General features: G+C 38.7%; 2 protein-coding genes across 4 annotated transcripts in view; both read right to left on the bottom strand.

Moving 5' to 3' along the window:
- Nucleotides 1-26,559, bottom strand: part of LOC306870239 (mucosa-associated lymphoid tissue lymphoma translocation protein 1-like) — a 1,002,100-nt gene that overhangs the window by 100,560 nt on the left and 874,981 nt on the right. The window lies entirely within an intron of this gene.
- Nucleotides 1-26,559, bottom strand: part of LOC306870234 (tyrosine-protein kinase JAK2-like) — a 54,573-nt gene that overhangs the window by 13,812 nt on the left and 14,202 nt on the right. For both annotated transcript variants that reach the window (XR_013784236.1, XM_079417380.1), the window contains exons 2-9: nucleotides 21,215-21,458; nucleotides 17,007-17,130; nucleotides 16,776-16,893; nucleotides 4,563-4,708; nucleotides 2,040-2,334; nucleotides 728-847; nucleotides 381-538; nucleotides 86-197 (exon numbers count right to left, since the gene is read on the bottom strand). Coding sequence is in view for 1 of the 2 variants with exons in the window: in XM_079417380.1 (XP_079273506.1) it covers nucleotides 86-197; nucleotides 381-538; nucleotides 728-847; nucleotides 2,040-2,334; nucleotides 4,563-4,708; nucleotides 16,776-16,893; nucleotides 17,007-17,130; nucleotides 21,215-21,416 (1,275 nt within the window). In the remaining variant the exon portion in view is untranslated. The remainder of the gene's footprint in view (nucleotides 1-85; nucleotides 198-380; nucleotides 539-727; nucleotides 848-2,039; nucleotides 2,335-4,562; nucleotides 4,709-16,775; nucleotides 16,894-17,006; nucleotides 17,131-21,214; nucleotides 21,459-26,559) is intronic.

Genomic DNA, 26,559 nt, shown 5'->3' with positions numbered 1-26,559 from the left:
AGGAATATTCAGTCTTAAGTAGAAATTGCTAAACTGACAATTTATTATGTTTTGTTTAATTAATAAGCACTTAGCAAAAACGCACCCCAACAGCAAGAGTCAGGAAGTATTTGTTAAAGTCTTTGGGGCTGCACCGGAGCACGAATAGACCTCTCTGGTTCCCTGACTTGCGTAGTTTACTGATTGCAAAATCCATTCTGTCAACACAGGCAGTGAAAACAATGATAATGCTTACAAATGATGCTTGAATTCAAATCTTCTGAGAATTTGATGAATCATTTTACTGGAGCCTTAATAATCCAAATATAAATCAGGGCCAAAAATGGTGCTCTGAACAAATTCTTTCATTTTCGTTCATAAGCATTCCTTTTAGTGCTTACGATATTGGCCCGTGGCAGTAGCTCTCAATGGCTTCCAGCAGATGGGGTGGAACAACATCCTTGCAGAGGTAGTGATGGGCATCCATGGTCAGTCTGTAGTAACCATCAATTAAAGATGTAAAAGACAATGCCTCCATTGAGGAGGAGAACACCAGCTCCTGTTTAAAAAAAATATCCCATTTTAGTGCATGATCTTTAAATATTCTCATCGATAAAGAGCAGGAAGAAGTCCAGAAGTTTAAAAGACACTGTGAGGCCCTTTAACATGGTGTAACAATCAAAGGATATCCCAGTGAACAATGCAGTAGAGTTTCTCTTCTACAAAGACAAAAAATCTACAGACTTACTTGAGTTTTTCCATCCTGTCTGTTGATGGAAACAATGCGGTTCATGTTGGTACCCTCTTTGCTGGCTAGTCTGATACTGATATCGACAACTTCCCCAAAATCACAATACGTCTGCAGTTCCTTGTGAGAAAGTACAATAGTGTTATGAAATTTCACTAGCAGAAAAAGAAACCACCCTCTACATTTTGGCATGAGTACAGAAATATTAATAAACACAACAAGACTGGTATTGAATTGAATTGAATTCTTTCAAAGTTCCAGGTAGGTTTAGGTTAGGTTTCATGACACGTAGCATGTGTCTTGTTTTCTGCCCACTGTGCATCAGACTCATGATTCAACACATTCTTTGCAGTTCAAAGGAAAAATAAATGCAGACAAATCACAACTCCAGTGGAAGACCAACTGCAACTCAGTATACTAATAAATTATGTGATTGTGACAATTATAATTTGAATGGTGAGAGTTTTTTTTTTTATTCTATCTGAAGCAAAAAAAAAAAAAAAAAGTTAAAATATATTAAAATACAAAACTGTTATTTTAAATTGCAATCATTTCACAAAATTACTGTTTTTGTACTATATTTTGGTTAAAATGCAGGAAATTTAAAAAATGTTAGTCAGTTAGGGGGTTCTGATTCTTTGGCATGTTCATCAAGGGTTTGGTCGAAGATCAGGTCTTTTTGGACATGCCAAAGACTCAGATCCCCTAAATGACTGTTCTATTAAAGGAGCAAATATGCTCAACACGTTTAGGGGTGGCGATGTTGAGAAGGAATGACCAATCAGGTCACGGGCTACTGTATACGTCAGTAACTTTCAGTTCAGGTTGAGTCGAGGTAACGTATAGGGTTCTCCAGAATACAGACTGAATTTAACCTGAACTGAAAGTTACTGACGTATACAGTAGCCCGTGACCTGATTGGTCATTCCTTCTCAACAATAGCATTAAATGGTTTTCAAATTAATCGTGTAATTTTGCTGGGAAGAATAAGAAAACAAAACATCAAATTTAAAAACGGTTAGTAAAAAAAACGCCCTAAAAAAAAGTTACTGGTGTCTAGACCTCCACTAATCTAAAGACGGATCTGTTTCATCTGAAGTGGGCAGCGGGTCCTAGAACAAACGGGCTCTCATAAAGAGTTCATAATGTCAAAGCATTTTAAACATTTACTCATATCACGAAAATAAAATTTGAGACCATATCAACTTCAATCACACTACTTTAAAACTTGCTTTGTGCATCAGCATAGCCAAAGGGTAAATGTTATTTTGAAGTACTCATGAATTTTAGTTCAACATTTAAAATCAGTTACCTCAGACTGTGTTTCTTTGTGTCGTGCTCTGCACCACTGGATGCCATTGTCTGCGGAGACGACGATGGTGACCTGATCACCTGAGTGCTCTTCGACCTGGAAGCGTTCAGTGTAGAAGCCAGAGTCCAGAGACTCCAGGCTCATAAGGTATTTGAGCTTTAGGTCGCGTGCTGAGGCTCGGCACTGGCTGAGCTGCTGTACGACTTTCCGAAAGCGATAGCGGATGCGTTTTCTTGTGACAAAATGATAGTCTTGGATTTGCTCCCTCATGTCTTTAGGGAGGAAGAACTTGTAGCTGTGAATAAAGCACATAATAAGAGTTAGTATCAAATATTACTTTTTTTAGGTAGTCTAGGATGGATGGAGGTTTATAGAAGTCTATGTACCATTTGGGCTTTTATATTAGATTTTTTTTTTATATTTATGCTCTTATATTGGTCCCATGGACCAATACATGGGACAAATGTTTAACCATGTTTTTACCATGACACGATTACAAATTCAAAAGGCTTAAACATAAACATGAAAATACCAACGAGCGAAAGGAAGTGATTAACAATTAAATAATGGTGATGAACTAAATCCAAACAGGAGTGCTTGTTAATGAATGTCTATGGCAATTGAAGGTTGGCGGGAAAACTAGAACAAAGCCACTGGAAGGCGAGCCTAAAAAAGCGTAACAGCTAATTCTAACGCTCCAGCTTTAGTGTAACACAGGGAAGGAGACCAGACGCCGTTTTTGTTTTTAATGGATGTCAAATGGAGGAGAGGCTTCTGTGATGGAGAGACTTTATTTGCCTTCCATCACTGCTTTACTGCGTTCGACTTGGTTTTACTTGAATATATTTCTGATCCAGACGAGTAGACGTGGCAGTAAGTGTACTCTAGAGAAAGTGCTAATTTTAGCGAGTGCATTGCAAATGTTTTGATTTATTCGTTTTTGATTTGCATTATAACTTGTATTTATTTAGGCTCTTGTTTCTAAATCTCATGTATGAATCATATAGTAAGTCAAGAGTTTATTTTATATTATAGAAAGGGTATGTTCCAATTTGGGAGAGCAGGAAACTGTATTTAAGATGGCCGTCACTACTGCAAAGGCGATGGATAAAGCGCTGTGAAGCATGTAAAACTCTAGCCTCAGTGAATTGAAGGGGAGTTAGTATTGTTCTTAGTACTTAGCAGTTTATACTATTTTTATATCAATCTGTGTTTTAAGCTCTCAAACCTATTTATTTGCACATTTTTGCACATCTGCTCTAAATAAGTATAAACATCTTTTTGGACGCCCACTTTGCTCCGGTGTTTGTGAACCTCCTTGTGGCTGCTCGGGTCCTTATCACAGCTTCACTACGCTGAATAAACAGCTTTTGTGAGGATTCAAACAATCAACAACTTGTTTGATAATCTTCAACATGGTTTACACTATACAATACTTTCATTTGGAACTATATGTAGATTTTACCTTTTTTTATTTAACAGAATAAAACTTAATCTTAAATTGCAGTGACCGGTAAGTAACCAGCAATTTGCACTATTTTTTTTTTACTGTGCAACGACTGACGTCAGAGCCATTGTACGGCTAACTTGGTTCACGTGAGGCATCTCAGCCCTCTGCATGCTTTTTGCCATGGTAAGTAATACAGACCCTCTCATCTCCCAATAGTAAGACAATCTCTGTCTAGAACAAAGGAAACAGGAAACTGAACAAACTAAAAGTCCATGAAAAAACTGAACAATCCTTTTTTTTTTAAGATTTATATATTTTTTTTAAGATTTTTTTTTTTGGCATTTTTGCCTTTATTATGATAGGACAGATCAGAGATATGACAGGAAGCGATATGGGAGAAAGAGAGGGGGCAGGATCGGGAAAGGTCCTCGAGTCGGGATTCAAACTCGTGACGCCCGTGGTGCACTGCCCACAAGGCTATCGGTGGTGATCAATGGTAGGATTCTTTAAAATAAGATGACAATTTTACTTTAAATAATAACATGAATATAGTAACTGTTCAGTACAAATCAAAAGTTTAGACCCAACTGACCGAATGTTTCTCAAGATATTAAAGGGAACGTTCACCCAAAAGTCAAAATTCTGTCAACGTTTACTCACCCTGAAGTTGATCCAGACCTTCTATTGAACACACAAAAAAAAAGACATTTTGAAGAATGTTGGTAACAGTTGACAGTAGCCATTGACTTCCATAGTTTAAAAAAAATACTATGGAAGTCAGTGGCTACCATCAATTGTTTGGTTGTAAAAATATCTTGTTTTTGTGCTCAACAGAAGAAAGAAACTGGCTGAATTTTAATTTTTGGGTGAACTATCCCTTTAATCACAGTTTAATCTAAAGTCTTACACTAACATTCTGAATATTATGAATTATTTAGGTTGCGTCTATAATGGATTAGGAATCAGAAATGTTTGGAAAAAAGGCAAATGGGTCCATAACTTTTCACAGCCTTACAGCAGATATATGGCACTGACAAGCCTAAATATTAAGAAGGTCATCACATTACTAATACCTAATGTCATTATAGATGTCCAGAGGGGAGCACTGCTTCTCCTTGGCAATCCTCATAATGTCCAGCACAGCCAGGCCAAGGCACTCCTCCTGAACCTCATGGGCATTGGATAACTTCACCCAGCCGTTCACAAAGTCGCTCCTCCACTGCAATAAAACACAGAGAAAAAAATGCATATCTGTATGACAGGCTACAAAAATGTGTGAAAATCAGCAAGACGGAGAGTTGAATGACATGATAGTAACTGTGGGCACGAGGTTTAAACAGTTAAGGTCATCTTTAACCCTGGGTTAAGGTTCCGATACACTTCAAACGAAATCGAAGAACAAACTGATTTTGAACAAATTCAGACCGAAACAAAGTTCATTTTGAGTTTGTTTCGGCAGTTCGAAACAGCTCACCAAAGCGAACTTTCTGGGGTTCTGAGTTTGTTTTGGCTCCTAAACACCTTTGAGCTACCATTGGTCCGTGGCAATTCCGCAGTCGGTGGGTGTGTTCTGGAACTCTACCTTCTTTAACGTGCAATTTTTTTCCCCAGTTCGTTTGTCATTCAGCGGAGGTCAGGCAGGAGAACAACATCTCCAAGTCACTAACAACATACATACACTGTCGAATAGCTAAGCTGCCACAAATATATCTGCACCTGTACGATCACTCGCAGAGAGACTTTTAAGATTCAGAGAAAGCATTTAATTCCTATAAAGAAATTGCAATGAATCTTGGTGTTGACGACCTGGAATTATGCAAAGTGATGTAGCAAGTTTTCCAAAGCCATGAAAAGAATGAAAGGAAAGAGTAAAGATATAAGGTAGCAAGTACCAAATACATGAGTTCAAATAAAAGTTACACCATACTGCTGCTGCTGCTGCTGCTCTTCTTTCAATAAGCAAATTTAAAATGAAATGCCAAAAGAACATACAATAATAAATGATTTATCAAATCATGACACACATAATATAGAAAGGTAATAATTTATCCAGTTTAATAAAATAAATGAACTCTAATAAAATAAAGTGATAAACAGGTTTGTGTTATTGAGATGCCTCCAATGTTTTTTTCCACATGCTAGACTGTGAGCCATTCACACTTAAAGGACTGATTGTGGAAATGATATGGTTCTTTTGTATTGCAAACATGATACTTGACTCTGAACTGCTGCTAATCATTATTCATTTGTCTATAATATTCTGACCATTGGTACCCGCCTCACACCTAGATACATTGCATTGTTGTTGTGTTTAGGGCATAAGCACGAGCATCGTGACACAATCTACAGCCCGCCTCCAGCAGCGCAGGGATGTCAGAATGTTCGAAAACAGTATACCGTCGCTCAGCCTTTTCAAACTTCTTTTTGTTACCTTTTTAGTTACCTTTGTCTAATAGTATGACGGTTTTCGATCCCAGTCCTCCTCACACCCCCCACTCTGCATATTTAGTATGCATCTTTTTTATCACTTCAGACGTTTCTTCTATTCGACCGCAAGTGCCCTGCAAAGTGGACATTTCAGGATATTCCGCCATGATTCCAGTTCGAAGCGAGTTTATGTTCCATTCAAAGGGCATTGTGTGAGACCTGAATTTAAATTGGACTTATTCACAGAGGTATTATGACACACTTCTCTAGTTTCGTCTGTGTGTGAAGACACTGCAGGCCGTGCTCAGGCAGTAGGGAGCAATGAACACTTTGTAGGGATTTTGTCAATCGGAACAGTTCATTCATGGAGCTCTCTTCTAACGAGTTGATAATCTGAATCATGTGCGCTAAATAAAAGAAACGTAAAATATGCTTACTAGCATTTGAACTAGCATTCAAAAGTTTGGGGGCTTGTACGATTTTTAATGTTTCTAAAAAGTTCACAAAGGCTACATTTATTTAATCAAAAATACAGTAAAATTGTAAATATTACAATTTAAAATAACTGTTTGCTTTTTTTTCATGTGATGACAAAGCTGAATTTTCAGCAGCCATTACTATATTTGATGAAAGTTCAAAAGAACAGCATTTATTTATAATGTAACTCTTTTGTAACATTATAAAAGTTTTTACTGTCACTTTTGATCAATTTGATCAAAGTGTCCTTGCTGAATAAAAAATAAATACATATATTACTGCAGAACCCGACAAGCGCCCTTGTTTTTGAACAGAGGCGATAAGTAAATTTTTGCGCATCAGTGCGCGCTGTATTCAGGTCAGGTGACAAGGCTACTTTCACTTTGAAAACACGTGCTAGCTGAGAGGAGTTTCTTCAAAGCTGACTAAAAGTGATCGAGGATGGATAATTTCGACAAACTTGATGAACCTGTGGTATCTTCTTCATGGCGAAAAATGAAAATAAAAGCTGAAACGTTTTCATGGATTTTTGCAAAAGCAGCGCGTTACAATGGCAGGGCTCCAGACAAAAAAATCGAGTAAGGAGCCATTGGCTCCTTTAAAAGAAAAACTTAGGCGCCAAATTATTTTTTTAGGTGCCACAGAATAAAAGTGGTTTATTTTATTATTATCATTTTATTTTTCCCCCCTATTTTAACATTTCAATCATTTTGTCATGTGTTTGTCTTATCTTTTCTAGGCTTTATCAGCATTTTAATCCATCTTGTAGATGATCAGGTCAACCGAGGGACTAAGGTTCACTTAAAGTGTGAATTAAATGTCTTTTACAACTTGAAATATACAGTCAAAGAATTGTTCGTTACACAGAATCTGTATCAATATCATGGACCATAAGCATCACTTGGCAACTGAGTGCAGTGCATCCTATAAATGTTGTCACGTCTTTCACACATTCAGTCTGTTTTTCTTCATTAGTAAAATGCAATTTTATAGGAGGAGTTGAATCATGTACAACAGAATAAGTAAAAATATTAATATGCAACAGCGCATGAATATAGCAAAACGCTCCTCTTTATAGTTATTTTTCTAGCTGACTGATGAGTTTATGGACACTGAGTGGTTATTCTGAGGTAAATGTATTACAATGCAATGTTTACAAGCTTTATACATTTCCTCAGTTTGAAACAATGAGCTTTTACATAAAACATTTCAGTAAGTTGTACTATAGGCTTTCTTATTGCCTACCTTTTGTTCATTTCATACTACAGTAGTAAATCGAAATATATAATGGGTTCACTTGCTGCTTTAACTGAGGTGCTAAAGAGATCGCGCCTGAGCATTAAGTGCGATACTCTCCGCTCGCGCGATCCGGACGCATACACGGACCGTGTGGACGCGGGGTACTGGTGTTTATATTACCGAAAGTGTGCGCTTGTGGTCCGCATTAAAGAGCACCCAAACCGCATAATTTGAATTTCGTAGCATTTTAAAGCTGATACTTTGTTTATTAAAAAGTAAGACAGCACAAAGCTTTTTGCGATTACTGGATGGCAAGTGCGCTTCAAATAACAGGAAGTCCATGCATTAACAGAACACAGCATATAGACTAAGATCTCGATAAGAAGATCGACCGGACAAGTGTAAATGCATCTGGTTGTTGAAACCACATATGGTAATTTTACTCCTCCCATAATATTAAAATAATAGACGTGTGAGAGCGTTTTATAGGCTATATGGCATGTTATAGTCATATGACAGCGCAATGCAACAAGCATCACCGCGGATGAGTAGCGGAGTATTTCTTCAGCAAACTGAATGAACCTGAAAGTAAGCCGCAGACGCTCAACACACAATCTTCTTCATTAAAAGTAGCGAGACTAGCCTATCTTTCCAGTGCTGATGCCGCGCGCTCTCTTGATATTGAAATTAGCTGATAATTAATAAAATTATCAGTTGCTTTCATTGACGTGAACTCCGTTATATTTGCATATGAAGCGGGAATTGAAGAACGGATTTATATTCGTTTTGCGAAGACACATTTATGTGGCCAAGTGTAAATGGGGAAACGTTTTAACAAATCATATAGATATCCGATCAGAGAAAATGCATGAAGTGACCAGGTGTAAACAGGCCCTTTCAGGTCTCTCTCACTGCGTTCAGCAGACTGTGTGCGGCAGAGACGAGGACTGTTTGAAACTCTTTTCAGTAAAACTTTGATGCGCATCGTCTTATGTAAGTTTAATACGTGACCATAACAAAAGATGTGAGCGCAAAACAATCGGGAAAAAAGTCCTTTCATGCAAATTATATATAGTCGCCAGTGGCGACCTCAGCAAAAACTTCACTCGCAAATTAATATTTTTGGTCGCAAATGCGACCATTTTAGTCGCAGTTTGGAGCCCTGAATGGTGAGGGAAAAGCATTGTCAGGCATCTACATTGTCATCTGAGGAGATAAAGATTAAACGAGTGGTTTTTTTAAACTCTAAAACATGAAAAGTGGAGTTATCTGCTTTTGCAAAAAAACGACTGTTGGAGTTCTTCTTTTGCTATAAAACAAACTTTTAATATGTAAAAAAAACAAAAACAAAAACAACATACTTTCAATTAACTTAAATTTTGTAAATTACCTGTATCTGTATTAGTTATTATTACTTAATCAAAACAACCCAATTGCAGTTTGATTGATATTACCTGGAATACGCAATAAAAAAAATTAAGTAATCGGTTTTGCAAATGAACTCTTCATATATATCTATATATTTCTCTCTCTCTATAGGGATGTGTTGTTTTACACTTCATTTATACATTTACGCACCTGAATACTACTGTTACTGTCATTATTTATCATTTTATGTTGTAGGCTGTTCATCTATGCTTGTAATTTGTGTAATTGTTCTTGTTTTATTACTGACTTTAGTAGTTAAGCTAGTAGTTTCTGCTGGGGTATAGAAGTACTTGAAGTAAGCTTTTAATAATTAATGAAAAGCAAACTTTTATTTGCTGATCCGAAAAATGATCTGATCCGTGACTCAAAATCCGTAGTATGATCCGAACTATGAGTTTTGTGATCCGTTGCACCACTATTGTATATGCATTTTAGGTCTTAACTAATGGCTGGAATCTTTCAGCACCTCACAATTCAATTCAAATCGATTCTTGGGGTTACGAGTCGATTAAAAATCGATTTATGTTTTTCTGATTTTTAAATCACGATTCAAGATTTTTTTAATCAAATTTTTGGTGCACACTGGACGTCAAACACACCAGTATTTTGATACAAAAACACGCCAGTCTATAGCATTAGTAGTCCTGAATCAAGAAATCGGTGTTTCCAATTAACTATTAACGGCCTAATAAATCAAAAATATTTTACACTTCACATAAGGGATGTGCCCGAATCCGAATACCTGTTCGGAAAGGAATTGACGAGTACCACGGAACCCCAGATGCTACAGATCTAATAATAAATAGGAGATGGGAAAAATATATATTTCAGTGCTTTCTCTCACCATTATATCATTGGGTAATTATACTGTATATAAACCGCGGGCATCAGGGGGCCGTTATTAATATGCAGGGAATTGAAACAAGCTTTTGAAGCATGCTAGCGTTTTACTTTCACTTTCGAGATTCGTGATCACAAGTGCTCTCTGTATACTACGGAGCGGCAGTACTTACTACACATTTTTCAAGATTAGATGTTTGTCAGTGGTGTTCAGGATCTGCAAATCATTCGCCATCGTTCTATCAGTCATCTCTCCTTACACGGTTTATGTGGTAAGTGAAATTTGATGTACTGTAATGCAACTGGTAACTGGCAACTCGTAGTGGCTCTGTAGAGTGCATTGTTCGTTTTCTGTGCCATTCCAAATATGGATTCACTATTCAGGCTCAACCCTACTTCCCACAGTAACAAAAGATCAATAACTAATAATTTTTTTCCAAAGACTTGCCCTCACTGAAAATGGGGCAGGATGTATTTGTTTTTCCTCCTCCATTTTCATGTTATTATACATTAACTAGAAAATGTATTTTTGAAATTTGTGAATGATGCGAATCACTAGAAGACGGAATCACGATTCATATGTGAATCGATTATTTCCCCCACCCCTAGTGCTGGGCGATATGGCCTAAGAAAAAATATCTGATTTAATTGATTTTTTTCCTTGAATCAATCTGTTTATGACAAAGAAATTGTTCAAAACAAGTTTTAACGTCATTTTGTTTGTTTTGATTTTCCCTTCTGGGATTTAATCTGGATTTCCCCCTTGGGGTTAACAACAAGCCAAAAAGACAAGATGGCAGGACCTGCCATTTTAAAATGTTAATATGCAACTTAACATAACGTAACATAAAACATTAAATTATGTGATCCTTTTTGATAAGTTTTCTTTAAACACAAGTTTTAACATCTTGCTATTCAGTAGATAGGAGGTAGTTCTGATAAAGTGCAAACAAAACATTCAACAGCATTAAATATCAGTGACTGCTGGTTGTTTTTTGGCGGGACGATGACGAATGGTCCCGTCAGATCCTCGGATACTTTGTACGCTCAGGACGCACATGTGCTCTGAAGTTATTTAACAGTAATCAGTTTTTCCACATGGTGGCAACACTGTTCCGGGCCGTTGTTTCAAAGTTGAAAACGAAACTAAAGAGAAACTTTGGCAGGCACCCCGGGTACCATAGCAAACCACCTAGCAACATATTAGCAACCACCTTGAGTCCCATAGCAACCACCTAGCAACACCCTAGCAAGAGAACTTGACACTGCGATTGATTGGGACAACGTCTGTGGAAATGGTTTTGCTACCTCCAGTGTTAATTTTGGCAGGCATTTTTGATTTAGTCTTAGTCTTTATCTTGAGACGAAAATGCTTAATAGTCTTAGTCACATTTTAGTCTATCATAGTTTTAGTCTAGTTTTAGTCGACGAAACGTCATTGCATTTTTGTCTTGACAAGCTCTTGATATGCTCTTGCAAATTACCTTTTTTGTTCGTTGCCTGTCATGTCGAAGCTGAAGTTACATACGTTTTTCTTTAGTTTTAATTTGCCTAGCTTTCAATCTGACCCTTTTTTAAATGGTGTTTATGCAGTTGGCTAGAGCAGTGCTGATCGGGGAGAATGGAGGTGCTCTCACTCTATTGGTTAGTAAGACTGTCACTCAAGGCTGGCAGTCGTGCATATGCGCTGGAACAAAGTAATATCGCGTCCACATAGCAGGCTTGGCAATTAGCAAATCGCAACGTGTCAAATCGCGATTTCGATTCATTAATCGCACAGCCCTAGGAGCAGGTGTGTTCAATTTGGTGTTATCGCTCACACTCTCTCATACTGGTCACTGGAAGTTCAACATGGCACCTCATGGCAAAGATCTCTCTGAGGATCTGAAAAAAAGAATTGTTGCTCTACATAAAGATGGCATAGGCTATAAGAAGATTGCCAAGACCCTAACACTGAGCTGCAGCACGGTGGCCAAGACCATACAGCGGTTTAACAGGACAGGTTCCACTCAGAACAGGCCTCGCCATGGTCGACCAAAGAAGTTGAGTGCACGTGCTCAGCGTCATATCCAGAGGTTGTGTTTGGGTAATAGACGTATGAGTGCTGCCAGCATTGCTGCAGAGGTTGAAGGGGTGGGGGGTCAGCCTGTCAGTGCTCAGACCATACGCCGCACACCATCAAATTGGTCTGCATGGCTATCATCCCAGAAGGAAGCCTCTTCTAAAGATGATGCACAAGAAAGGCCGCAAACAGTTTGCTGAACACAAACAGACTAATGGACATGGATTACTGGAACCATGTCCTGTGGTCTGATGAGACCAAGATAAACTTATTTGGTTCAGATGGTGTCAAGCGTGAACGGTATGGTTCGGTACAGTATTGTACGCAATTATGTCCGTTTCCATTGTCAGAAGTTGTGAATGCTACCAAAATAGCGAACTGTACCATACCACTTTTTTAGTACCCTTTCGTTGGGGTACCTAGCACAGCAAAGGGTACCAAAAGGGTGGAGCTAAACTCACTGCAGAAGTTGATTGGTTTACCAGAATCGTCACTTGTGCATGATACAAGGGGATAAAGCTTCTCCTTCACTCGTTCCGCTCTGCTGTGTTCTACTTATTACATCAGAGTGCGCAAACACGCAAAAAAAAAAATATAACAGTGTATTTTATACTTTTATATTTTCACAGACAATAACCGTTTCTCAATGTGTTCTTGTGGACTTGTGAAACATCATTGCCCAAAAACCCACGTAATTTTCTAAATATTACTGTTATTCTGTCATGAAATGTAGTTTTGAGAGTTTTCAGGCGAGAATGTAGATGTTTAAAACTCAAATCTGCGGTTTATTTGTAAAGATATAGCGCCTATTTGAAAATTTGCTATGCCGATTTCGAAGCTCCAGGGCGATCACTGGGTGCTCCGTGCTCATGTATCCGCCTCGAGCAGCCTTACGCTCGGCTAATCCTTCCAACATTTGCTGCTGGCTCGGATGTCTCTATGGGGATTAAACGAGAATCAATTAGTTTTGTGTATATTTAACAGGCATTCGTGATCTCATGAGTCTGTTATTTGTTCCTGGTCATATGGTTTTGACTGAGCACAAAGTTTAACTTTATATTTATTTTGAACTTTACCGTAGTAACTTACAGTGCTGACTGTAACAAACGTTTGACTGTGAATTGTTTGCTTTTGTCTTTATTGCAGAGTTGTGCTTATCATCGCGCTTTATAGTCGATCGCTACTTTCCAGCATACACCACGCCTATCAAGTAAAGGGTACTGTTGCGAGTGGAAACACAAGCCTGATCAGGGTTACCTGTACCGAATCGTACTGTACTGAACTGTACTGTACCATACTGCTCAGTGGAAATGAGGCATAACATCCAGCTCCGTGATGTCGTCATGGAGGAGTGGAAGAGGATTCCAGTGGCAACCTGTGAAGCTCTGGTGAACTCCATGCCCAAGAGGGTTAAGGCAGTGCTGGAAAATCATGGTGGCCACACAAAATATTGACACTTTGGGCCCAATTTTGGACATTTTTTTTGTGGCCAGCGGTTTACACATTAATGGCTGTGTGTTGAGTTATTTTGAGGGGACAGCAAATTTACACTGTTATACAAGCTGTACACTCACTACTTTACATTGTAGCAAAGTGTCATTTCTTCAGTGTTGTCACATATATAAAACATTAGATTTTTTCTAACTGATATTTGTAGTTTATATAAATAAAACAATTACATAGATGTTTACAAATTTGTATTGAAAAATCACAATAAAATATTTGAGAACAGAACATGTCCACTATCAATTTACGGGGCTGTCTATAAGGCTGAATGCTGACTACTGGTATTTGGCCAATTTGGCACACTTTCTGTAACCAACTCTCAAAATGCTAATTACCAGCCAATTAATTGGCCTAGCAGGTATAATGGTCTAGATCTAAAAATGACCCTGGGTTAATGACATTAAGCATTGTTAAGTTTATGTTAAGTTTAAAACACTTATTCACTATGGCTTTGGGGTTATATACCAAAAACACCATTTATTAAACATGGCATGTCAAACAAGCATCAATAAACAAACACAATGTTTTTATTGTAAACTACCAACTACAACACTTGTGTGCATTAATAGGAGTGTTCCATAGAAAACCACATCAGAACTAAAAGCAAACATACACTGAAAGCATCAACCACGAACAGAGCAGCCGCAGACTGACTGACAAGTGTACACAAGATGACACTGCATAGCTGCTGCCTCAACAACCTGCTTAAAAATGACTCCTGTCTATGTCAGACTAGCACATTTACCGGACATAAACCCATGTAATCCAATGGGGTCAGATAGAGTTCACTACCAAGCACATCACAGCTTAATTTTAAACCATCATAAGCCTGTTCTCTCCCTGGATGACCTCAACATGACGGTCATCTGACTTCCACTGAAACATGGCTTCCCCGATAATGAGTTTTTTGGTCACTGAATAAAATGGGCCACAGTGATGGTAACCTACATTCAAGGTAGGGATGTTCAATTTAACCGGTTAACCAACCGATAAGAATTTTGACCAATTAATACAATCAGTCACGGTTTAAAGTAGGGCCCTATGATTTCTGCGATGCAAAAAACATAGCGGAATCCAGTCATAAAAACGTAATTTACGGTTTAACGCAGAATGTCATGGAATTTGTCAAAGTTTGGATGAATTAATCAAAAGTAGGTCATTACACAAATCAAATTGCGATATGGACTAGTATCTGTAAATATTAAGCCGCAAAAGTCGATTTAAATATGAACCCTGCATGGTCTGCGTGTCTCTGTGTGAATGGAGCAGAGGCCCGGTTCCCTATCTGTCGTTCACTACGAGTTATGTCGTGACGACAGGGGATTCACTTGAGAGCCCCAATCACCTCTGAGAAAATTAAGAGAAAATGCCAACGAATATTGGCTAGTGAATTTTGCATACCTGAGCCACTCCCCGTGCATACGGGTATAAATAGGCGACAAGTGCATCCACTCATCAGATTTTTGATTCGGAGCAGGGTGGATGAAAAGATTGCTGATCTCCACAAAGCCTTTCCACCTCTTTATTTTGTTCCCGGTTGGCGTTACAGTGCAGTCAGCGGTGTCCCTCCAGCAGCGATTGCCCTGGGCACTTCAACTGAAAGAGCAAATTCTAAAAGAGCAAATCACGGACGGTTTGCGTCATTTTAAAGATGCCGTTCCGTCCGTGTTCTCTTGGTTGCGGTCGTTACCTGTCTGCGGATGACAGACACGATTGTTGTCTTCAGTGTCTGGGCATCCAACACGCTGAAGATGCGTTCATGGATGATTCATGCACCTGTTGTGGGCATATGAACATGGCTGCTCTGCGATCTCGCCTGTCTTTTCTGAAAAGATTGGCACCCTCTGCCGCCACCCGTTCCGTTTTTTTTTCCTACCCAAATTCTTCCTTCCAGTCAACTTTGCATTTAATATGCTTTGATACAGCACTCTGTAAACAGCCACTCCTTTCAGTAATGACCCTCTGTGACTTACCCTCTTTATTGAGGGTGTCAATGATTGTCTTCTGGACCATTGCCAAGTCAGCAGTCTTCCCCATTATTGTGGTTTCAAAGAACAAGAGATACCCGGAATTTATTCTGTCGGGATGGTCATTAATTGAAACTCAAATGTATTCTAATATTTTGAGATACTGATTTTTGACTTTCATGAGCTGTAAGCACTAATCATCAAAATAAAAACAAAAAAAAAACTGAAATGTTTTACTTTACATGTAATGAATCTAAAATATATGAAAGTTTCACTTTTTGAACTGAGTTACAAGAAAAAACTTTCACAATATTAAAATTTTTTGATACACACCTGTATATGGAGGGGATTACTTAAAATTCCAGTCTGACACACTTAAGTATTCAAAAATAAATAAATAAATAAATAACAGTAACATTATTTATTACATTGCGAAAGGGATTTAATAACTTTCATTCATCTGGTTAAATCTCATACATTCCCTATAAAATAATAATAATAAACAGATACCCAACCATTAGCAAATAAACCCACAGCTAAAATATTTTAACCAACCCCCATGGAATGTCTGCATTCAACTAAATCTAAACGTATGGGGATATATACACTCAATCCAATCTCGCCACCGTAGTGAAAACAAATGAGACTTTAATCTCAAAGCATAAGTGATCTTCTCCATTATAAAAATATCTTGTACTATCCAGTCTTCAAGATTAGGCAAAACTGGTTGGTTGCTTTCTTACTTGCTATACTGTATAATTCTATACAGGTATTTTTTTCAAAGCTGGCTGCGATTTTCATGGAAACATGTTCTTCAGACAATGTAAAACATTGAATTATCTGTAATTTGTTTTTACGAGAGTGACACTTAACAACAGAAAATATAATAGTTATGTATTAAAAAAAAGATCAATCATGTTCCCCACAGTGACAGTCTTCGCATACCAGACTGCTGGTGGAAGATGAACAGGCGCCACAAAACAAGCCCACTCAATAGAGTCAGAGAGCAGCCAGCATGAATTTCCTCTATTTATCATTTGTTTAGTAAATAGGGGCCTTTATCTGTGCAGATATACACTAGCGTAATTCACATTTACACAATCTAAAATCTGAAACCAAGACTGTCTGTTCTTTGAGAAGATAAACTAGGCCAAACTGTAATTAAATTATATATGGATGGGCTCAATTACACAAGATATGCTCAGATTTCAGGCCAAGTGAAATGTTATTGTAAAACACTGTTGCTATGGTGATTCAGTATCCACTGACAGCACAAACCAGACTTAATTCACAATTAAAGGTAATTTCTTTATTACAAACCTGATGTGGGTAAGCCTCACCTGAGCAAAGAGGTAAGACATAACATAGTCATCCAGGACAGGACTCTCAGATCCTTTAGTCACTCCATAGCGGTACGCTCGGGACGCCCCACAACTGTACCAGCCGGGAAAATAATACCTGATAGAAAATATCACAGTCACTAAATCGCAGGCTGAAAGAAATGAGATAGAGAAGACAAAAGCCATGAAATAATATGAACCAGTTATTCAAGTGAAAGATAGGTGTGTTACCTGATTCTGAATAACAAACTCTCATTGGCTGTTTCATCTAAATGGAGAACATGATTGGGTGATAACCAGACACTTTCATCTTCTTTGTACAGCCCGAACAGGCTGCAGTACACTGGAGACACTCCTGTGAGAAACACATCAACATAAAGAACAGGTGCTAATGAGGGAAGCCTTCAATTAGCCTTGAAGGCCAAACACAAATGCTAACCGTTTTGCAAACCAAAAAAAAAAAGAGTTAGACAAGCCTGTACACGTAAACTAGTGATGGGTAACGATGATCAACTAACTGAGCAGCAGTGCTACAACCATATAGTCAATTTGTGATGTTAACAGTTCATTATTAGAATAGAATTCTCCTTATTAGAATATTATTAGAATGATTCATCATAAATCATAGAAATAATGATAATATACACGTACATTAAAAAAATTATTTGATCCCCTGCTGATTTTGTACGTTAGCCCACTGACAAAGAAATTATCAGTCTATAATTTTAATGGTAGGTTTATTTGAACAGTTAGAGAAAGAATAAAAAAAAAAAAAAACATTAATACAGATTTCAAAAACGTTATAAATTGATTTGCATTTTAATGAGTATCAATCAGCAAGATTTCTGCCTCCCAGGTGTCTTTTATACAGGTAAGGAGCTGAGATAAGGAGTGCTCCTAATCTCAGTTTATTACCTGTGTAAAAGACACCTGTCCACAGAAGCAATCAATCAATCAGATTCCAAACTCTCCACCATGGCCAAGACCAAAGAGCTGTCCAAGGATGTCAGGGACAAGATTGTAGACCTACACAAGGCTGGAATGGGCTACAAGACCATCGCCAATCAGCTTGGTGAGAAGGTGACAACAGTTGGTGTGATTATTCGCAAATGGAAGAAACACAAAATAACTGTCAATCTCCCTCAGACTGGGGCTCCATGTAAGATCTCATCTCGTGAAGTTTCAATGATCATGAGAACGGTGAAGAATCAGCCCAGAACTACACGGGAGGATCTTGTCAATGATCTCAAGGCAGCTGGGACCATAGTCACCAAGAAAACAACTGGTAACACACTACGCCGTGAAGGACTGAAATCCTGCAGCGCCCGCAAGGTCCCCCTTCTCAAGAAAGCACATGTACAGGCCCGTCTGAAGTTTGCCAATGATTCAGAGGAGAACTGGGTGAAAGTGTTGTGGTCAGATGAGACCAAAATCGAGCTCTTTGGCATCAACTCAACTCGCCGTGTTTGGAGGAGCAGGAATGCTGCTTATGACCCCAAGAACACCATCAAACATGGAGGTGGAAACATCATGCTTTGGGGGTGTTTTTCTGCTAAGGGGACAGGACAACTGCACCGCATCAAAGGGACGATGGACGGGGTCATATACCACCAGGGCATTGAAGTCAGCGAGGGCATTGAAAATGGGTCGTGGATGGGTATTCCAGTGTGACAATGACCCAAAACACACGGCCAAGGCAACAAAGGAATGGCTCAAGAAGAAGCACATTAAGGTCCTGGAGTGACCTAGACAGTCTTCAGACCTTAATCCCAGAGAAAATCTGTGGAGGGAGCTGAAGGTTCGAGTTGCCAAACGTCAGCCTCGAAACCTTAATGACTTGGAGAGGATCTGCAAAGAGGAGTGGGACAAAATCCCTCCTGAGATGTGTGCAAACCTGGTGGCCAACTACAAGAAACGTCTGACCTCTGAGATTGCCAACAAGGGTTTTGCCACCAAGTACTAAGTCATGTTTTGCAAAGGGGTCAAATACTTATTAAAATGCAAACCAATTTATAACTTTTTTGAAATGCGCTTTTCTGGATTTTTTTGTTGTTATTGTCCCTCACTGTTCAAATAAACCAACCATTAAAATTATAGACTGATCATTTCTTTGTCAGTGGGCAAACGTACAAAATCAGCAGGGGATCAAATAATCCCCCCCTACTGTATAGTTAAATATATTAAAAAAGAAAACAGTTATTTTAAATTGTAATAATATTTCACAATATTGATTTATCACATAAATGCATCCATAAGAGGCTTCAATGATACCTTTGAAAAATCCAAAACGATCCCAAACTTTTAAACTATACACGCGCGCACACACACACACACACACCAAAAATCTTATTGCTAAAAATGGTGAAATTTCCTGCTACGTGTGAACAGGCCTTTCCTTTTAATTAATACATTTAATGTACCGGTAATTAATAATTAATTCCTGATATTTTGATAGTCAAATAAATGAATAAATATTCATGGATAAGGGTACTTAACACTAAAACATACACACTATTTGCCAGATGCAAAACGGTGGAAAGCATTTATTAGCTGATGCAATGAAACCCTTTAAAAAAAATAAAATAAAAATGAATTTCCTTAAAGCTATGGTCTACGATTTCAAAGATTGTTCATTATTAATAACCTCGTTTAGATGCTGGTTATGGTTCTACAGTACAATCCTAATAATATGAAGAGAAAAAAGAATGAAAAAAATCCATTCACTCTATTGGGTGTACACCCGCAGAGAAATTGACCAATGTAAGCTGTCCGGCCGGACAGCTTACATTGGTTAACTGCTCTCATCCAATCCCCTGCTCCACTCGCGTCTCCACCCACCGCACCCCACCCCGCCCCCTCCTGCGACATGAAATTTCGCGCGAAAGTAGGCAGCATCAACTCAGCAATGGAGAAAAACCAACAAACAGACAGCAGCAAGCGGCCCCTGCTCGCCCCAACAGTCAAGGTTGGAAGAAAGAGAAAGTCAATTGAGGAAAGAGCAGAGATTAAAAAAAAATGTGAAGAACGCCGGACTCAAAGCCGAATCAATATAGGGTCCACCATTGCCCGTTGGAGGAAGCTTCAGAGAAACCTTGGACTTAAAACCGACGCTGACATGGCTGACTTTTTGTTGAGCAGGTAAGCATTTATTTATACTTTTATGGTGTGGTGTATTACATAAATAGCTTTTTATCAGTCTGACAACATGATCATGCTACCGGTCGGCATTGGAATGTTAGCCGTTCAGCATCGCCTATCACGGGTCAAAGTAATTATATTTCTTGAAGTGCTTGACTATTTCAGTAGGCCTAACGTTAGCGGTTTTCTGTTCGAGCCGATAGAACATTGCATGTGTTGCTAATCTTGCGTGTGCGTGACCTCAAACGTGTGCCTCTGAGCTATTTTCCATGTTTACTCCTGCTTGACTGAGTGACGTTGTTCAGGTCGTTTCCCGGTGGGAGGGATCAGGTAGCACAGAGGGGAGGGGTGTGCGTGTGGAGGGGCGGGATGAGTTTTTTAAAAATTCTGGCTTTCTCGACTGATTTTCAACATCGTAGACTACAGCTTTAAGTGCATAAAGTTGTTTCTATAAATTTCCTCAGAACGACTGATATCACATATGCATTTTCTAGCCCATTTAATAGCAGCAGCATGTTTAGAGGTTAAAATGATATAAAGGATGTCTGCTGAAAAAAAAAAAAAAGACATCTTGAAATACCAACACACGTCTGTCACCAAATACCCTGCTGTGTACGAGCTGATGGCTCCTGGGCTGATGTTTATCTTTATTAAACAGTAAACACGGGTGGACTGAAAGGATCTTATATATCAGCCATCGATACTGAACCAGATTGATGTGAGAGTCCCCAACGTGTCCCTAACTGACTGTTTACACAATCTCAGTAAGTACAATAAAAAAAAGAAAAAAACCCAACCTGAAGACGCCGTGTTATCAATAATACATTTTTATATAATGTGTGGGTACTAAGAAAATAATGTCAGCCTTGTAGCCCCCCCCCCTTTTTTTTGTGGAAAATCACTTTAAAACGTGTCCTATCCAGGCGCAACGTGACTACTTTTCTATTTCTGTTCACGCTGATGTTGTGTGACAATCATTTCTGTTTGATACACAGCTGTCTCAATTTTAGATAAAATGAAATTTCACAGTGAAAGAGCTTACCCAGTACAACAAAACAAATATAGATCCCAACTAAGCAACCGATAAAATGTCATGCTGTGAGATGTTGGTCACAGACTAATGTTTCTTTGGACAAAAACTCCATGGAAGGGATTTATCACATTGCATCTGGGTAGAACACAGTGCTTACTGTGTTGAATAACGTGTTATTCTTCATCAGAATACATAATTCATATCTACTTTATGAACTCAAAATACATTTATCACTTCTTTTCCATGCTATATGATGGGCATGACTGACCGCACTCCTTGGCAGCGTTGACGATGAGCTCTTCGGTGACGTATTCTCCTGGTGGGTAGCAGAGAGAGGTGCAGTTAGCGTTGCTCTGGCTGCTGTGGTAGAGGTGGATCCTGAGAACGGAGGGCTGCTTCGGGCAAAGCTCCTCATGGTGGACATCACCGTTCTGGTAAAGCGGCTCACAGACAGCTGTCTCCATGTCCATCACAGAGACACAAGTGATGAGAGACAAAAGAGCAACATTCACCTGGTGGTGGACATGTGGAGAAAGAGAACACCGTCAGATTACCAGTAGATGACTGGATGGTTACTAATAAAGCTGAAAATATTTGCTTGATATATTTTGTTGTGCAAAAACAATGCTAAGAAATAAACTAATCATTAAGCTCCTCCTTCAAGTCAATGCAGAAAATTTAAAGGGGTCATATGATGCGATTTCAAGTTTTCCTTTCTCTTTGGAGTATTACAAGCTGATTGTGCATAGATAAGATCCCTGAAGTTTCAAAACCAAAGAGATATTCTTTATCAAAGTTAAGACTCTGCCACGCCCCCCCTAAAACGCCTCATTCAAACACGCCCCCACGTCTACGTCACGATGTGGAAAAATTTGACTAAGGCGTGGTTTCAGTAACTGCAGTAGTGTTGATGCAGCCATGTCAGGGAGAAACTGTGTGTTTCTAGGCGAAAGCAAAAGCACTTTATTTGTCCTTCCAAAAGTAGACGCATTTAGGAATCATTTAGATTACTTACAACAGAACAGCAACGCATTTTATGGACGACAGTTTCGTGAACCTAGGAGAGGAGGTAATGCTGACTTTGCTATGACAATCTGGTTCTTCTGAATCAGTGACTGTTTTGTTATTAGTTTAAGTATTTGCTATTGACTGTGCAAATGCGGAGTTTTGCACGTCGTGTGTGTGTGTGTGAGAGAGAGAGCGAGAGAGAGAGAGACATGTACAGCCCATCAGAAATAGTCTTAATCACGGCTTGTGTGCAAACACATACGAGCATCCTCACTGTGTCTGTCACACGACTCTGTTCCCCTCTCGGACTTGAACTGATGATAAAACTATGGACATTATTAACCGTCTTTACTTTAATTTTGAAAGCTGAAGCTCACGTTTATGGAAAGGGACGTTACATTTCCAACGCGGCTTGTGGTGTTCGGTCAATCACAATGCACTGTGCCAGTTGGCTAATCAGAGCAGACTGTGCTTGTCGGAAGGAGGGACTTTGTAGAAAACTAAGCGTTTGAGAGAGGCGGGGCATAGAGGACCTACAATTATGTACAGTATTTGAAAAATAATAGTTTTTTTTTTAACATTAAAGCATGTCAACATATTCTGTTACACCAAATACACAAAATAATGATCTTTTAAAAAAAGCATCATATGACCCCTTTAAGCATCAGTGCAAAAGCAAATTTCACCTTCAAACATCACATCAAAAGTCTTGAGGATTTTAGACACAATTCATTTTAAAAATCACACCTACCAACAAATTTTAAAGCCTTGAAATGATGTAAAGAAAAAAGAACCTATTAACCATCCCAAGAAACAAAATAACCAAACCAAAACACAAAACAAATAGGCATACAAAGGAGAGGTGCACAATTAAATCATGAACCGTTAAGTTATTAGGCAATAATTGGGAAAATTAGTGGAATTACTTATGATCACTTATATTTTAAGAAATGAGAATTATATGATATGTGCATGACCAGGGGGCAGTTCTCACTATTTTCACTATATTTCTCACTACCTCTCTCACGATACTTAATGTTTTTTTTTTTTTTAATTCACCCTTCGCCAGAAGTTTGATTGACAGGAGACCTGACCGATCATAAGAGGGCACGTTTTCAAAACAAACAAAAAAAACAAAGGCGACTCATGGGAGTTGTCGTCTTCATCCCCACAGCCAATGCAATCCGACGGGACTTGGCCAGAAAACATGTTCAAGTATGAGCTAATGTATTAAAGATTTATTAACGTCGTAGTATGAAGCAGGCTGAGGCAGAAGGCCAGTGAAATGAAACGAGGCCGCTGAAGCAACTGCTAATGCAAGACGAGCATGACACACGGCTCGAAAGCAGCGGAGCTTTTATTATGCCACAGTCGACCGCTTCTGCTCCTTCCGGTCATGCTTATGTGGGGTAAAGCAGTGCTGTTTTATACTACATACATTTGAAAGTTCTGTTATAATGCTACTCTGTGTGGTCATCACCTGTCTAATAAAATGCATAACATATTAAAGCGTCTTCGGTGTTTCCATGTTTTCTACAAAACAAAACTGGAAATTGAGGGTCTATGACAGGGATTCTCAAATTCTACATTCAAAAGGTCTGGACCGGAACAATTGATTTTTACAAAACTTGTTTTTAATAAACATACATAACAAATCAACACAAATTTTTTGAAAAAATAAAGTGCATTCAAAATACACTAATAACAAGTGCAAAAGTGGCAAAACGTTTCATTTAAGTGTCAACATTAGAGGTCAACCGATATGGGTTTTTCTAATGGCCAATATATGATGCTGATTTTTTTGGCCGATATATTTGGCTTACTTTCTTTTATAGGGCACAGGATGGTAGTAGTAGTAGTAGTAGCCTAATTCATATTAATACAGCTCAAAACTTAAGCACTTTCTCAAAACGGTTCTGAAGCTTTTTGTTTATGTTTGCTGACAGACACCAGTGTTTCCCATAGACTTGCAAAAGCAAATTGATTCTCTGCCAGCAGGAGGCGCTGTTGGAGCGCATATATAATGGTTTCCCCATTAACCGCTGTAATCAAATCAGCGCTGCGCTCACAAACGCTACATTACAAGAAAGACGAAACCAAAACGACATCAAGCTTTTTTTTTAAACGGTCGGTTCTTTTCAAAGATACATTCATATAAAACCCCCTGCGCCGAGTTTTTATTTTGAAATGTGCAATGCTCATGTTTCAACGAAGTATAAGCCTTTTCGAAAATCTAGCTATTTGTGCTCAGATTTGAGATTGTGACGGGCCGCCACAAATAACTAAATTTATGGGAAACATTTGCTATAAGTCAAATGGCCATTTAAGTGATAACAACAACAACAAAAAATATATTTCTCATATTAGCATTGAAATTTCATCCGATTACGTCAAACATCATACGCTCACTGGATGTCATGACAAAAAAAATGTCACGAAGGAAAAGTTTGAATATCTCGCCTTCTCTTTCATTTCAGACCATCTCCAAAAAAAAAAAAAAAAACACTAAAGGAATGATTTAAAAGTTTAACATGCATTTATCAAAGTAGGAAATATAATTAGTGCTCTTGAGATATAAAAAGGAGGTGGGTCCGGATTTAATTCCATCCGGGTCCGAATCCGGACCGGAGTCCGAACTTTGAAAAGCACTGGTCTATGATGTCACTGCCAGGGAACACAATGACACTATGGACACGGTCCGTGTCACTAGTTATAATATCTTATTTTGCTGTATTTAAACATTCTTCAAAACATTTGGGATAAATCTGGGTGTTATATTAGACAGCAACATTTCTTTTGAAAATCATATGTCCCATGTTACAAAAACAGCATTCTTCCATCTTAGAAACATTGCCAAGCAACGAAACATGTTACCCGTTTCTGATGCAGAAAAGCTAGTTCATGCATTCATGACCTCTACTATTGTAATGGCTGCTAGGTGGTTGTCCTGCATCTTCAATAAACAAGCTACAGATAGTCCAAAATGCAGCGGCTAGAGTCCTTACCAGGTCAAGAAAATTTGATCATACTACCCCGATTTTACAGACACACTCTCTCTGTTTAAATCTAGATTAAAGGGGCTTTAACACACACAGTTTCATTTTAATCTCGAGTACCTATAGAGTAGTACTGCATCCTTCATATCTCCAAAAAGTCTTTAGTTTGATCATATTTATAAAAGAAAGATACAGCTTTACAATTCTCTCCGAAAAAAGCCGAGCACCTGGAGACGCGCCGTGGGTGGAGCTAAAGAGTGACGAGCACTTGAGCGCCAATCGCGAACAAAACAGAGACATTTGATGCCATTTCACTTACCGTCTGCAGTTCCGAATCATGACCGGGATCTTTTAAAGCTGGGACCGCTCCATCTTTCAGTATCACACGATGTGAAAATCCAGCGTCAAACTGGGTCTTGTTTATAAAACGTTCGTCAACAAACACACTTGCGAAACATCATTGCTGCCCCAAAAAACAAGCTGCATCCACTGTTCACGTAACGCTGGGTTCTTTTGGGAAGCTGAACAAGGTTATCTTTCCCTTACAACCAAAAATACACTTCTTTAGAGACATTCTTCCCGAGCGAGTCCCGTACAGTGCAGCCGGATGAAGCGTGTTGATGGGCGCGCTCTTGCGCTCGCTCTGGCCGATGCGTGCGTGGGCGCGCTCTTCCGGGAGAAATGCCCATATAAGGAGTTCCACCCTTGTTTACGTCAGCAAGAGCCAAGATTGAAAAAAAACTCTCCGAAACTTGTACGAACCCGGAAGGAAGATTTTTGGCACAAAAATACTCCGTCATACTTCCAAATTGTTTTTTGAAACTTTTGCCATGCTTAGTATGAGAATCCAACTCTCCAACAGTGTAAATAACTCTTAATGCACAAAACAGCGATTTTCAAGTCTTAAACTATTTGCCAAAGATCGCGTTACCTATGCTCATGCATTTTGATAAAGTACTATTTGGTTTGTTTTATCGTTGGCCACGAATAAGATAAACAAAATTGTTAAAGATATACTGAATTTAACGATTCGCTGGACGAGTCGTTAAAACCTTAGAAATTATACGTTTTGATTGATCGAATTTTGATAATAGATTCCCTAAAAGCTCAATTAAAATAAGGGCTAATCCTTTACATGTTGTTCGGGAGGATTTCAAGGAAAATTCTCCTCACTCATCCAAAAACAAACTCCAGCAAATTCAGTTGTCAGACATGACTGGAATTTCAAATGGGACTGGCTTCTATGGTCAGATGAAACTGAAAAAAGAGCTTTTTGGCAACAAACCCACCAGATGAGTTTAGTACAGACAGGGATAAAAAAAAAAAAGTACCCCATGTCCACAGTTAAATATACTGCTGGATCGTTAATGTTGTGGGCCTGTTTTTCTGCCAGAGGTCCTGAACATCTTGTTCAGATGCATGGCATCATGGATTCTATCAAATACCAACAGATACAAAATCAAAACGTGACTGCCTCTGTTAGAAATCTTATAATGGGCTGTGTTTGGATCTTCCACCAGGACAATATTCCAAAACAAACATCAAAATAAACACAAAAATGGGTCACAGAGCACAAAATGAATCTTTTACCATGGCTGTCCCTGTCCTC

The sequence above is a fragment of the Barbus barbus genome, assembly GCF_936440315.1.
Source record: "Barbus barbus genome assembly, chromosome: 5".
NCBI classification, from domain to species: domain Eukaryota; kingdom Metazoa; phylum Chordata; class Actinopteri; order Cypriniformes; family Cyprinidae; genus Barbus; species Barbus barbus.
The sequence above is the reverse complement of the archived record's forward strand: the minus strand, read 5'-3'. Positions and strand labels throughout refer to the sequence as shown.